General features: G+C 42.6%; 1 protein-coding gene across 4 annotated transcripts in view; it reads left to right on the forward strand.

The window, feature by feature from the left end:
* Positions 1-850: 850 nt before the first annotated feature.
* The window catches only part of SLC10A7 (solute carrier family 10 member 7), a 152,138-nt gene continuing 138,226 nt past the window's right edge, over positions 851-14,762 (forward strand). For 2 of the 4 annotated variants that reach the window (XR_010071325.1, XM_063336668.1), the window contains exons 1-3: positions 851-1,153; positions 4,891-4,973; positions 10,021-10,157. Coding sequence is in view for 3 of the 4 variants with exons in the window: in XM_063336668.1 (XP_063192738.1) it covers positions 1,054-1,153; positions 4,891-4,973; positions 10,021-10,157 (320 nt within the window). In the remaining variant the exon portion in view is untranslated. Of the gene's footprint in view, positions 1,154-2,418; positions 2,571-4,890; positions 4,974-10,020; positions 10,158-14,762 lie in introns of all 4 variants that reach the window. The other 2 variants (XM_063336669.1, XM_063336670.1) reach the window with 2 other exon arrangements.

Genomic DNA, 14,762 nt, shown 5'->3' on the forward strand with positions numbered 1-14,762 from the left:
AGAGCGTTTCATACTTTATCATTTCCTTGTTATAAAGTGATTTAGTGTGAGAGGGTGGCGGCCGGGCTAATGAATCCATGTGGGGAGCGGGGACGAGAAGGGGATAGGAAATGCAAAGCGCAGGTCGGGCACCAGGAGGAGGTTTTTATGATACTCTTGTTTTAATGGAGATGTGTTTAACACCGACGTAAACCCACCGACCTCGGCGCAGGGAATGGCCTCCAGTTTGGAAGCCGGCTCGCTCTGCAGGCGCTCGCACACCGCAGGGGACGATGTCGGCGTGTCGCGATAGGCGTCTCTTTTTTTTTCCCCTGCGGGCAGGGCAGATGCCTCCAGCCCTGCTCAGCCCGGCAGGCGTCTTCCTACGGCAACCGAACGACGCCGGGGGCGAACTGCGAGGCGACGACGAAACATCTGTCAGTCGCCACGGAGATATCACAGACCCCTTCGCCGCCCGGCGGTTCCGCCCCCTCCCCCCCCCCGCGGCTTCGCCCCTTCCCTCAGCCCGCCGCGCGCGCCTAACGGCCGCAACCGCCCGCTCGCCCCCGCCCTCCCGCGCGTCGAACGCCGGGCGTCACGCGCACGTTGTAATGTACCAAAAGAGCGCGCACGCCCCCACCGCCCGCCGAGCCCCGCCGCGCCCGCCCGCCCGCCGGGACCGGCTCTGGGGGCCGCGCTCCCCAGCGGTAGTGGCGGCGGCGCGGGAGTGGGGAGACGGGACGGCGACGCCGCCGCCACCCGCGGTGGCCGCCGGCGCCCCCGCCTCGGCGCGGGGATGCGGCGCGGCCGAAGCCGGCGGGTGTGTGTATGTGGGTGGGTGTAGGGGTGTGTGTGTGTGTGGGGAGTCGGCGCTGTGGCCGGGCGGGCGGCGCGGTGTGTGCTGCGTGTCTATTAGGAGGTGCGTGGTAGTGATGGCGGCGGTGGGTGAGACTTTTCCTGTCAGCGGATCCGGCTGGTCCTGCCGGCGGGCGGGCGGGCGGTGGGGCTGCACCCCGCCCCGCCGCTGCGCCGTGCCGAGCCGGGCCGGGCGGCGGGGAGCGGCGGGGGAACGCCATGGGGCTGCTGGAGCGCCTGCGGAAGGAGTGGTTCATCCTGGGGATCGTGCTGGTCATCGCGGCGGCGCGGCTGGAGCCCGCCGTCGGCGTCAAAGGGGGTGAGTCCGGCCGCTGCCCCGCCGGGGACGGTTTCGCCCCGGTAGCTCGGGGGGCACCGGAGCCCCCGCCCGGGAGCCCGCGGGAGAAGGGGGGCGGCGGTACTTTTGTCAACTCCCGGCGGCCGGTGCTGCCTCCCTCACACACCAGACGCTTTTCGGTGGTGCGGGCCGGGCCCGGCGCTGCGCGGGGTGGGCCCGGTGGCGGCGGCGGGGCAGGGAGCGGGCCGCCTCGCTGCCGGGGTGTGGAGGCGGGGGAGAGTCTGCGGGCCTTTCCGCGGGCGGAGGGCGGCGGTCGCTTTGCTGCCGGGGACGCCGAGACTTGCCGGGGGTGTCCCTCGGGCGTCCGCTGAGAAACTTTGGGAGCGGAGTTTCCCCGGGGTGCGGGGCACAGCCGAACCCGCCGGGCCCTCCTGAGCTCCCTGCACCGCCAGCAGCTCGCCTTCCCAGCCTGTCAGTCGGTCACTGCTCCTCAGGTCCCCGAGAAGTACTTCAAGGCGTACTCCTGTACGTATAGGTTTGCGAGGCACTGTGCCAGTTGCTTGAATAACAGCCTACTCTTTTTTGGATTAATAGTAATGAAAACGGGCTAGCAACTTACTCTGAATGTACTCCTGTTAAACTAAGTAACAACTTCAAGAACTCCAAGGTGGGCATAAAATCATTGCAGTTCAGTGTATGAATGTCTGCCATCCGTGAGCTTCTCGAGAGGTGTAGCTTAACGGATATTGTGTTAAAATCTTAGGTGCTATGTTTCAGCCGGGTGTTTTTTTTTACTTTATAAAACACACTTGTGTTTTAAAGATTTTTTTTTTTTTTTGTTCCCTCTTGCTTCCTTATGAAAGATCAGGGAAAACAGTGAAAATGACTCTGTGCCAGAACGATGGCGTCAAATTGGTGGTGTCAAATGTGCACAGTAAACAAATCAGAGGAAAGATCTGTCCTTTTCTAAGCAGTGAGGTCTTGTACGTTGTAACAAGAGCTGATAAAATATCTGTGTTATTTTAAAATACACAGTGTATCTTTAAGTATAAATGCTGGCAGCATCTTCTGGTTAGTTTCTGTTGTAACTTAGGTTCCAGATGTTAACAATTTTCAAGAACAAATTAAATTTTATATTTTTTTTCTACTTGATCTCTGAAGATTTAAGAAAAAGGATGTAGAATGCTTGAACAGAATTGCTTTAGCAATTCCATGTTATGGGAGGGAAGAATGTAGTTGTGCTTTTATATGCATAGATTTTTCTGTTTGTTTGTTTTTCTTAACAGAGCTGAAGTTTGAGGATAGACAGCTTCTCACTGAGGAGCCAACCTTTTTCTCCCTCGCCTTAGGTTCTGGGAAAAAAGAAAGTGATTTAAAAAAATATGACTCTGAACACTTGCTGTGGCAACTAAGACTCCGGTACTTCATGGAGTTCAGGGTAGGCAAATTCCTGCTGTGCAAGGATCCCTTCTAACATCTGTGTGCTGTTTTGCATAGGTGAATAGGACCCACATGGAGCTTCTTGCAGGATCCATGCTGTGTCTTCAGCAGACCTTAAAGACAACTTTAAATTGATAGTATCAGGTGGTTCGTCCCTTTCTGGCTTGATTGTCACGCTAATTGTTAGCAGCAATGTGGGAGATCTTTTTAACGAGAATAGGAGACAATTTTTCTTCAGCTTACTTCCTGCATGGAAGCGCTATGATTGAGCACTTCATTTGATTATCCTACTGCAAAGATGTATCAAGCGTTGGCATGGTATTGTTCCTGGGACAACTTGCTCAAAAAATCTTGTAAGCGTTGATTGAAACTCAGGAGCACGTGTTCCCCAAAGTGGTATCCTTCTTCTGAAGCTGTATGATCTCAGTGCTCATTTTAAAACCAGGGAAAAAAAAAAAAAGCTGGCGGGTGTGAAATACCAGCATAGGAAAAAGCTTAGTTTGTCAGCTTCCAGCTGACAAAACCATGCGTTATAATTTTCAGGGCCTTACTGAATGGTATGGATGGTCTAGGATCCATACCAGTAGGACATTGTGCCACAAATAACAAAGATTTGTGCTGTTGCCACCTTCAGGGCATAAGCCAAGCCCTTTTGGTGCGTTTTCCTGTTTGATGAATGAGCCTATTTAGTTCCTTTGTGAAAAGAGCTTTCCTGACCAGTCTTTTGCACAAGAGATGAAGGGGATCTGTTCTGACCAGAGTTCCCTAGGCTCCATGAGTGTGTGGTTGCTCTAGTGGTAGAGTTTTCTCCCGTGTAAAGGAGTTCAGGTAGCCCAGTGAAAAAACCTAAAATAGAAACTGAACCCTGGAAGAACCCCTGTCTTAGTCAGACTAACTAACCCACTGCCTGACTGCCCAGGTGTATATGTGCATGTACATATATGCTCTAATCTTCTAAAAGAGTAGAAAAATTACATGATTCTGCCTGTATATAATGTAGTTTTCTTTATAACTATGTATATTTATATAATTTTTCTGTGATTTTTTTTTTTCTCTGGCTGTTCAGTTAACATGACATAATTTTGCAACTAGCCATGTGCTTTGTTGCAACTTTAGCTCTTGCATTTCTCACTTATTTTTTACCTTACGCTTCATATAGGATGTTTGGTTTATTTTTTCTCTTTAACACACACAGTTTTAGTGTCTCATCAACAGAGTCCTCTCTGAGAGTAGGATTTGGGTTTAAATGACTTTAGATGCAAATTTGATTAGACTCAGCGTACGATAAAATCCTTCTAATTTAAGGATCATTGACCTTGCTCCAGTGTGACCATCAATGTATCATTCATCCGAGAGAGCAGAAAGGATCTTCTCTTCTGGAGTATCGAGTACAGGCTTGTTTGTTTGCTGCTGCAGTTTTGCTCATGACACTTACTGTCACTTGCAGAGTTAGGATGTTACTTTGGTCCTAAGTAGACTGCTAATATTTTCTTTCTAATATAATAACGGGTTGAATGCTTGTGAAAAAATGAGTATATACATTTTCTGCTTCATGGCCTCTGGAGGCAAAGTGTATTAAGAGAATTCATCATCTTTATATGAGTGTAAAAAGTATTTTATTTTAATCTCCCTGAAAAAAAAAAGTATATAAATATATACAAATGTAAGCCCTTAATATTGTGGAGTGCTTGGAGGTGCAGGCATCCGCCCTTGCTGATCTCATTGCAGCAGTCTGTCTGAAATATGCTATTGAAGGGCTGGAATGAACCACTTTGCCACAGCCCTGTTTTGGGGGCTAATGCAGAATCGTGTTGCCCTGTGGAAATTGTTGCAAGGTACGATGTGATTTCCTCTGTGCAGGCAGCTGGACAGGTGTGTGTGTTGTGGGGGATGAAGTGAGAGGTAAATACGTGAATGATATTGATGGCCCTGTGGAGAGAGCAGCTAATATTTTTATTTGAGTGTACGGTTGGAGTTTGCTGATGCTATAGGGGTACCCTGGTGACAGAACTGTGGAAAAATTCCCCGTTTTCACATTTCCAGAATTTACCTGTTAGTTTCCAGTGGCCTGTAATGAGGGAAGCCGAATTTGTATGACATCATACCTCACTCTCCACTCACTAGTTTGCTTTTATTTAAAAAGGAATAGCATGCTTTCTGTAACTTAATAGAAACCCCATTCTTTTTACTAGAGACTTTAATGATAAGATTTTCTCCAGGTATTTTTCTAAGTGTTCCTGTTTACTTTGATGTGATATATGCATATCATTATCTCTTTGACTGTAGTTCATTTTGTTTTCTATGTCTATATTTTTTAGGACCCTTGAAACCAGAAATTACCATAACTTACATTGCCGTTTCAGCTATATTCTTTAACAGTGGACTCTCCTTAAAAACTGAGGTACTGTAATTTCTCATTGCTTCATTCTTGTTTTTCTTTAAAAAGTTTTGTGTTGCTTTTGCTCAGGTATGAATGTAATTGGAATACTTAATTACTGCACTGTTGTTGCTGATGCTGGGAGAATGGCTAACAAGAGAAGATAAATGTTAGATAGTTATGGAATAACCCCTCCTTGATTTCAGAAAATTCTTCACAAAGTAATGAATGTGATGAAAACAAGAGTGTGAATAAATTTTACCCATCCATGGAGGGTGGGTTGCTTGCAGGGCTTTGACTAAATGGAAGTGCTGATCACAATTTTGAGACCGGATCTACACCCTGGATGTGTCCCAAACCCAAGTGAGGGTGAGACTTAGGAGCACACTGCTGCTTACTGCCATACCTTCTGTACCCTGGCTTCCCGGCTGCTCAGTTGAGGAACAATCCAGAAAACTCTGTGTATCCTAGGGTAGCACTTTTTAGGGAACTAGGCAGAGAGGGGCTATGTGGAGTCTCCATGCCTCTGTAGGATGGGAAGAGAAGGTGTGAGCTCTCTGTGTCTCCCTCCTTCATCTCACCTGCTAGTGTGCTCTCTAAGTAAAACTGTTTAGGCTAGTCACTGCAGGATTGACACAAGCAAAGATCTGGCGGCTTTAAGTTACCGCATTGGGTAGGCACAGGACAGCAGCTAGCATCAACACAAAAGGCTTCCTCTGCAGAGGCAAGGCCAATATACAGGTCTTGGCAATCTTTTCCTATAGGATTTAGTTGTGGACAGGTGGACTTGGAAGTGCCTACATTCTGCTGCATATCACAGACACTGAAGCTTGTTTCAAATTTTGTCACACATTTTTCAAAGAGGAACAATCTGGGAGAAAGAAGGGATGAAGGAATGAAGGAGAGAACCTCTTAGTGATGTGTAAAGGAGGCATGGAGAAAGGAAACGATGGCTACGTGCCAAGAAGACAAGGTGCAGCCAGAGTTGAAAAGAAACACTGCATGTCTCTGCTAGTCTAGTTTCTTGACTCCTTTTACACTGTTGGCAGTGCTGACAGGTGATGTCATTCATGTGTTGCATGATACTAATGCCTAAAAGAATCATCGTGACACTGTCCAGTTATCTTCTGGGCAAACTGGGATCTGGATGAACAGTGTGCGTTCAACAAAAAAAAGTTTCTATACCTGTATCATGGTTATAGTGATAAAGTTTCTAATGGAGGTGGTGTTTGAATTGATGGCAGCCCTCTGCTCTGTTTGCTGGTAGTTCTGGCACTAGGGCCTCTAGTTCTGCTGGGACACAGTGTAAGTGAAGCGAATAACTTGAGTCAATTCTGTAGCATCTATTTAGAGCCTTGTGGTCTTATGGGGAAGCAGGAAGAACGTGTTACCTATTTGCCTGGGACAGTAATTAATCCTAATGGAAATGGGCTGTGGAGAGGCCTATTTTCTGTGGCCTTTCTTCCACAGAGAAGAGGACCTGAAACACAAAGCCTGAGTAGTAGCAATGGAGTTTTCTGCTGTCAGGGTTAGGAATCTTAGTATGCAGAGAAAAAAATGTAAAACTTCTTTCCCTTTCACTAGTTTGCATCCTTGAAGCTTTATATCTGTAAAGCAGCTGTGAGAGTGAAATCAGTAGCATTATCAAAGTCTTGATTATATTCTCAATGCTGCTGTACATTTAACTTTTTCTAGTTAAGGCGACGTGGCTGACAGGTTCCTGGGCAATGTGTCATGTCCTACTTTGAACTTGCATAACTTTTTTTCATCTGTGGTTCTAGAGGCAATGTATTGATGTAAATGCAGCTTTTACAGAAGCTGATGTTTATATCCAAGTAGCTGATCTCAGGTTGGTTTGGAAGCATCAGTTAGGACTGGTGCTGTATATCCAGCTTATGTTCCATCAAGAAACTGAGCCTTTTCTGAATTTCTCCCATGGGGGCAGAAGATAAAGAGGAAGAAAAACATTTTACTCATTTTACCTTGTGCTATTACTTTCTAAAAGGTATGTTAAAAACAATCCTTAAGCGTGTTAGGAGGCCAGGTAATGATTTTATTAAAATACTTTGGGGCATGTTTTAATTGTTTGAAGCACAACCCAAAGTTGGTATTATTAGTCAGTTAATATATTGTTTTTTCTGGATTACAAAGTAAATAGTTTCTGCTTTTGTCTTTATTAGTTCTTGACCTGTGTGTTGCCTGTTCTACCTTGGATAATGTATTAGTTGGATTGAAACTAGTGTTTGGTATGCATTATGAAATGATAAAAAGTTGTGTAGTGTTAATGGAGGCCTTCTGATAAATCTAACAAAATTAGAAATAGCTGCTGCTCTTTTAAGTTTACATTTTTGGTTTTATCTGCTGGGAAAGCACGTGCTCAAAAAAAATTGCTAACATGCAATCAGGAAGCATTTTACAAAATAATTGGTTGCATTCAGGGAGAGCCTGTCTGTGCACAGCCTTGTCACATTTTCAAATCTAGAGGTGACTGAGGTTCTCGTACAGTTGTAGAAGTAGTCGTGTGTCCAGGAATGACAAGAACATTTGATTCCACCTTAATATAATGCTCTTTCAGTTCTCAGTGACTGGATAGCTTGCTCTTTTAAAGCAAATACTTCCTGTAGGGCCCCAGAAATTAAATCACATACTTGAGTTACCCATTTCAATGAGGAATTTGACAAGCCACTGAACACACTGTTTGCTCTGTGTGGGTATTTGCCCAGAGGAGTCCAACTGTGACCACCTAAGCATGGCTGGATGGCAACAGGCACCCCCACTGACCAGCGAGAGGCTAGGATAAGCTCTCTAAAGGGTCTGAAAGACAAGGCAACCTGTTCTACCTGGTGTGCAGAAACAGTCATAACTAGCAGCTTGCAGTAACTTTTTTGAGACTTCTGCTTTTTTGAGGGCTACAGTGATGGATGTATTTTGGGACAAGCCCTTGTAGACTGCTTAAGAGGGTGAAGGCTGTTTGCCGCAGTGGTGCGGTCTAAGGAATACCTATTGTAAAAGGCAATCACTAGAGACATTTTAAAGGCTGGTAATTTAGATCTACAAAGACCTGTTCCACTAACACAGCATTCTTTCATGCGCTGTGTTGGCTGTGTTGTAATCACGTTTCTTGCTGCCTGGAAGCTCTAACCAGTCTTTCCCAAGTTTTTGTCTTGGATTTTGCCTTTGGTAGTATCACCACTTTCTTCAAATCATCTGCTTTTAAGGCGTTTTACAACTGCAAAATTATACATTAAAAGGGCACTTCTGTGTGTGTGACGTGTCTAGATTGGGGGTGCCTTCATAGATTGGTCCGCTGGAAAATCTGGGCTGGAGGTGACTTGGCAGGAAAGGAGGAGGAATTAGCAGCTCTGCTGGCAGTCGTCACTTGCTTTGGTTTTTCTCAACTGTATTATTTACTTTTAAAACATATACTTTTATGTATGTATTTCCAGATATCTTTTCTTCCCGCACAGGATGTGTTTAAACTACTAGATCTTTTATTTTTGCTTTCTTTTTGAGATAAGGTGTAATAGTACTACAGTGAAGCTATTCATAACGCCATAGGTACTGTGACGGGTTATGCGTGAAGATCTGTTTTTTCATGCAGAGTGATACTAGCCTACTTAGGAGCTTTCTTTATTTAAAAAAATGTTGTTTCATTCAGTTAACCAAGCACTGAATGTAATGATGCTTTATTGGTAAAACTGGATCAAGATGTACATTTCAAGTCCATGTTTTGTATAACTTTAAGAATAGGATATGAATGAATGTGTATTTTTATTGTGGAAGGTTTCTTTTCCCCTAACACAAATTTGGGAGATAATTTTGTTAAGAGAAATAAAGTAACAAGGACACAGTGCTGAATTACTAGTACTTCCAGATGTATAATTACATCAGTGTGCATTTGGATGGTTGAAAATGCAATATTTGATTCTGTTTCATAAAAGTTCAAGTGTTTTGAAGCTGAGAGAGGTGGCATTTGAAGACCGGCTGCTGCATTACTGTACATGGAAATACACTTTTTTATATTGTTTGTTGATTGGGGTTTTTTTTAATGCATCCAGGGTGTCAGATAGCTGGAGAATCCTAGCACATTAGATTTTGAATAAAAGTGCCATCAGTTCTTTTACTGTTGCATCGTTTACTTGAATAGAGTGCAAGTTATTTTGAGAGAGAGAAAAAGGAATCTTTCTTCTCAATCTGTGAGTGTTGAAATGAGCTGAAAGGCTGAAGGCTTTTTCCTTGTACTCAAAAACTGCATAGAAGATCCTTGGAGTGCCCGAAAAGACAGAAACAGAGATGCACATAGCTAACTGAAGAGTTTATTGTGTGAGAATACACGATCACCTCTCTGGAGTGCTCTTGCACTATTGAAAATTAATTTTTTTTCGTTTTGTTTTCTCAGTCTCCAGCGGTGTTTTGCACTTTATTTCTCGGAATTTTATGGCTTAGCTGTTGTTAGCTTGTTATGGTCTTGGTATTCTTTCTTTGCTATTCTTCATCAGCCTTATTTTTTTCTATAAATTTCCTATCTGTTGATACAATAAATAATCAAAATCTGCTACAGATTACTTTGCTTTTTATGGTTGTTAGTCTTTCCTTAAAAAAACCCACCACAAATGATGACTGTTTGTAACGTAAACATCCATTTTTCACAGTATAAATGAGAATCACAGTTTGTGGCTCTAGAGAAACGTGAAATCACGTGTATGCTACAAGTTTCTCTTCCTTTTGATATCAGCAGTCAATAAAGTAAGCAGGCCGACAGCATAGTTAGCACAGGTTTTGAAACAGTGACAAAGTGCTAAGGCTGCCTGCTGAAAAGCTACCGTTATGAGAGCTACGCTATTATTGAAGTGGTGGACAATTCTTTTGGAAAAATGCCCAGGAGCAGACAGAGCTTTTATGTTGTCTGGATGTACTTCATTATTAAAGAAGAGCTCAGGTGATCCCTAAAGGTGCCTTTTTGACATGCACTCTCTTTGTATTATAAAGATGATCCTAGTTTTAAAAGCACAAACGTGATCTTGCTTCAGCTGTTATGATTGCAACTTCCTCTCTTCTTTTTCTTTTGCAGGAGCTGACAAGTGCTTTGATGCATGTGAAACTACACCTTTTTGTCCAGATTTTTACACTTGTGTTCTTCCCAACAGCAATATGGCTCTTTCTTCAGCTATTATCAATCACACCTATAAATGAATGGCTTTTAAAAGGGTATGTTTAAGCATAATGGAGTGAAATATATTTGTAGCTGTTTTCTTAAAGAGCTGCTTAGCCTGCAGTGGGTGTTGTATTGTGAACAGATCTTGCTGGTTGTTTTTGTGCTTCAGCACTTTGCTGTCGAAAACACAGTACATGCTTATCCTTTCAGGAACCTGGTCTCATTTTTAGAAAGTCCAGTCAGTTAGTTTCATATGTAGGGAGCTTGCAACACATTAGCTTTCTCTTTCACAAAATGCAGCTGAAGTGCTGTGCTGGATCTCAAGGAGGATGGGGAGGAAAGAAAGGGAATGCTGAAGTGAAAACAGAACTCTGAATAAATACTGAGTATGCCATGTACTGGTGTTCTGTTCTGCTTTAAAACAGTCTGCATTGAGCATATCTTGCGTGTGTCCAGATTGGGGTTCAGTATCTGCTCCTAGCTAAATTATGAGGGGGAAAAAAAGAGTAAAGTTTTTGTAGGAGGAGAAAAAACTTTGAGATGTGCAGAAGCTAAGTTACCATGAAAACAATGTGTTTTAAATCTTTGGTGTGCTCTGCCAGTGTGTGCTTCCAAAGCTGCATTGAGGGTGCAGTAATGATAGATGTTATGAAAAATCAAAAAAATAAAAAGCTTTTTTCAGAATCGAAGGTCAATACCTAGCTCTATGCAGCTATACTGGAATGTTTCAATGCAAAAATCAATTACTTTAGAAAACTACTTAAAGAATCCCCATTGTTTCTTACTGCTTGGTAAAGCATTGCTTGGGGAGAGTTCCCTGTCTTAAAAGTTTATTGATAAGGCTTCTCATGTTTATGTTTTTACAAGGCCTAAACCTAAAAGGGCGTTTTGTTTTTAAGAGGCTTCTCCAGTTGTTCCACCAAATGTGAAGTGATCCAAATGATACTGCGAAGGTGAAATTGAGATCACAGAATCGCAGAGTGGTAGGGGTTTGAAGGGACCTTCAGAGATCGTCTAGTACAAACCCCCCTGCCAAAGGAGGTTCACCCAGAGCAGGGTGCACAGGAACGCATCCAGGCGGGTTTTGAGTAGCTCCAAAGGAGACTCCACCACCTCTCTGGGCAGCCTGTTCCAGTGCTCTGCCACCCTTTTTGGTAAAGGATGTAAAGAAGTTCCTCCTCATGTTTAGGTGGAACTTCCTGTGTCCCAGCTTATGTCTGGTGCCCCTTGTCCTGTCACTGGGCATCACTGAGAAGAGTCTAACCCCGTCCTCTTGATGCCCACTCTTTAGATATTTATAAGCATTGATAAGATCCCATCTCAATGAGATGACATAATTTAAGTTAGCGCTGTTTTGCTTAATGGTATTAGTACATCAAGGAAATAACAAGTTTACTTTACAATGTCTATTTGCATTTGGCTGTTCATAGTAAAGATTATTCTTTAAAGTGAAATCATTGTGAAGTTTTTCCTCAGCTAATAATGATTTATCAGAGATAAATTATTATCAGAGATAATGATTTTCCACAGTGAGCCAAAACTTCCTCCTCATCCGTGGGACTCTCAGTTTCTGAAGTGCAAGGTGCAAGAGATTTTTGGTTTTTGTTCCTTGCAGCACTTCTCATCCCTTTTTTCCTATGACTCTCGTGCCACTTTGGTTCTTAGTATTTAAGGGACACTATCTGTGACACGCACAAGTATATGTGTATGTATATACATAACACACGAAACTGTGTAAAACTACATAAGTATATATTTTTTTAAAAAAAGGAACACTTGTATGTGTATCTCCCTAAATGTGAAGCCTCATGTTTCAAGAAGGTGTGTCTGCGTTTAGCCAGTGAGTTTATATGCTCCTATATGTTTCAAGCTGCCTTGCAAGCACTTGTTCCTTGAGTACTATTTCTGTTTTGTCTGTGTTTTATCTTTCAATGTAGTATCTCTGTTGTACTGAGACTTCATTGAAAGAGTGGTCAGATTGAGGAGTTTAATGAAGGTATTTTTTATTTCTTAAAGAATGCTTCCTTGGTAAATACTGCTGTTCAGGACACGCTCGGAACATCAGTCCTTGTGTGGCTCTGAAGGCATCCACTGCAAAGGGAGCCCGATGGTAGCTGTACCTTCAGTGTTATGCAGGTGTAGGAGATACTGAGCTCTGTCCTAATTCTAGGACAACACATTTTAAAGCAAGTGCTTGCATGTCCCTGTATGGGTACATGAAAGGAGGGTGAGGAGCAGATGTGAGGAACTGCCTGTGCCTTTGTCACTCTGTCTAACCAGAAGTTCATCCTAATGCCCCACAGCCGTAGTTTTTATTCCCTAGAAACACTGAAGTACCCTGATGAAAACAGCAGGGAACAGAACAGACGTTGGCAAAGTTACTTCTTCATCACCCATGTTTGGCACACCTTGCAGTGGGACCTAGCTGATAGTCCTCAAAAAGGCCTGGAAAAATAGGCATGTGCTCCCAAGGACACGCAGCACCCTTTGGCAGCGTGGCTTACTCGGGGACTGTAGTTCTCCGCTACCTCTAACTAAAGGGCACAGTCAAGCCCACAGTTATTTTCCCTCCTTGCTCCAGAACGTGTGGTAGATTCTCCCATCCTCTATAGTGATCTGCTTTGCTGTAAATGTTATTTGGGAGACAGATTCAGGTGGTACCAGCTTTTCATCTGTGTTTGTACAGTGTTGGATTTTTTTTTTTTCCCTACCTTCTGCTCTCCCACACCCCCCCGGATGATGTTGGGAGTTTTGTTGTTTTGTAGTGATCTTGAAATATGTAAAATAGAGCAGAACATAACATAATCCCAACCATCTTTTAAGTTAATTTTTTGTTAGCTGACTAGATTTTGCATTGACAGGGTCTCTTTGAAAAGGAGTGTGAAGCAACTTATTAATGTTTGCACAGGTTCACCTCTTCTGCCACTCTCAGCATATAGCGTTTGCAGCACAGGTGGTAAGGCATGAGATCGAAAGACCTGGTACAATATATGACTTTGGTAGTTCCATATCTACAATATGTGACTTCGCACCCTACTACTCAGTTGTCTGTTATGTGTTAGCAGAACAGGTATTATTTATTGCCCTTCATCAAGTGTTTGGACCCCTGATGTTAGTGCTTATAGCATGGCCTGAACCAGTGGAATGTTTCAGTTCGTTGTTCTCTCTAGTAATCTGCTGGCCATTAGAGGAATTTGTTTGTATATTGGTAGTGTTACATGTAGTTGATATAAAACAAGAAAAAAAAATATTGACAAATGCATGTTTCTATACACCTGATTAAAAGTATTTCCATTTAGTGTGTACGAGGCTTTTTTGTAGTTTAATATTTTCATATGAAGAATATTAAAAACATAGCTTGATAGTGATTTTTTTTTTTTTAATTCTAAAATTATTATTTTAAATTTGAGGGGTTTCACAGAGATTGTGTTATTAAACCTTTCTCTTATAGCGTGGAAAATCCCTGCCAGCTGAGATGAATGACCTTGCACACATTTCATGCCTCTCTGGATAACTTTGAACTTAATCCAGCCCTTATTAGTGCAGGTGGGAAGTTCAAGGAGCTGACTGCCAAGAGACCACAGAGAAGAGAGATAACAGTATTACAAACGATGTAGGGGATGGACATCAGGATTGCCATGTGTTTGTCTGCTCTGTGTTTTCATATATATTTCCAGACTTTCCACGCCATTTATTTTTCCTGTATTTCTTTTGTTTTCAATATGAGCTTATCCTAAGTGCTGACAACTCTCTGCTTCCTTAGCTTACTTCACTGTAGCCTAAAAATACAATATACTTGCAAGGTGGTGCTTGGCACTTTCTGATTGGATTTATATAATGCTTACTTTGTTTTTCTCTTTCCTTTTCCACAGTGTCTGTAGCTGACAAACTGAATACCGTCACTGTCATTTACCTGTTTCTTCCATTTAACCTTTTTGTGTATTTGCAGCACATCAGTTGCACTACAACATACTCCCTATTGTTTGGATTTAATACTTCTGTTTACTATAGCTTTTTGACACTGTGTTTCTCAGGGATGGACTAACACAGTTACAAGTGCAAAGTAGTTCACTGCCAGTAGTTGATCTGAACTAGAATACTGTTTCAAACTCCAATACTTGAAAACATATGTGGATTTCATGCTGTTTGGGGTTTTGCAGTCTATTTTAATCTCATGCCTTAGTGTTCCTTCTAAGTCAACACAGTTTTTCTTCTGAAGGCCTGTTTTACTTAGTCCCAAATTTAATTGTAAACTATTGTGGTGTGTTCTTGTTGTTTCTAAATATGCATTTGATACAACTAATTTTTGTAATAACCACTTTTTGTGGGCTGTCTTTGAAAACAAAAGAAAGCTCACCATTACTATATACATCAATAATTTTGCTGCACAAACAATGGAAAAAATGACAGATAATATATTTTAGGCCTCTAAAATCCAGGAGAAAGATTTTGATGTGTTTATTAATGGAAGTCAAGTGATTTTACCAAGAAGTGAAAACATGCATAAAAATTAAACATTTGATGGCCTTTTAATGTTGAGGAGATAAAAAAAATGTGATTTTTTTTTTTTTTTTTTTTAGTAGGGGTTGATGAAAACCAAAGTATAGTGGGAACCTGAAATAGTGACGATGGTTCTCCTTACTCTTCTACTTAGCAAT

The sequence above is a fragment of the Chroicocephalus ridibundus genome, chromosome 5, assembly GCF_963924245.1.
Source record: "Chroicocephalus ridibundus chromosome 5, bChrRid1.1, whole genome shotgun sequence".
Taxonomy (NCBI): Eukaryota; Metazoa; Chordata; class Aves; order Charadriiformes; family Laridae; genus Chroicocephalus; species Chroicocephalus ridibundus.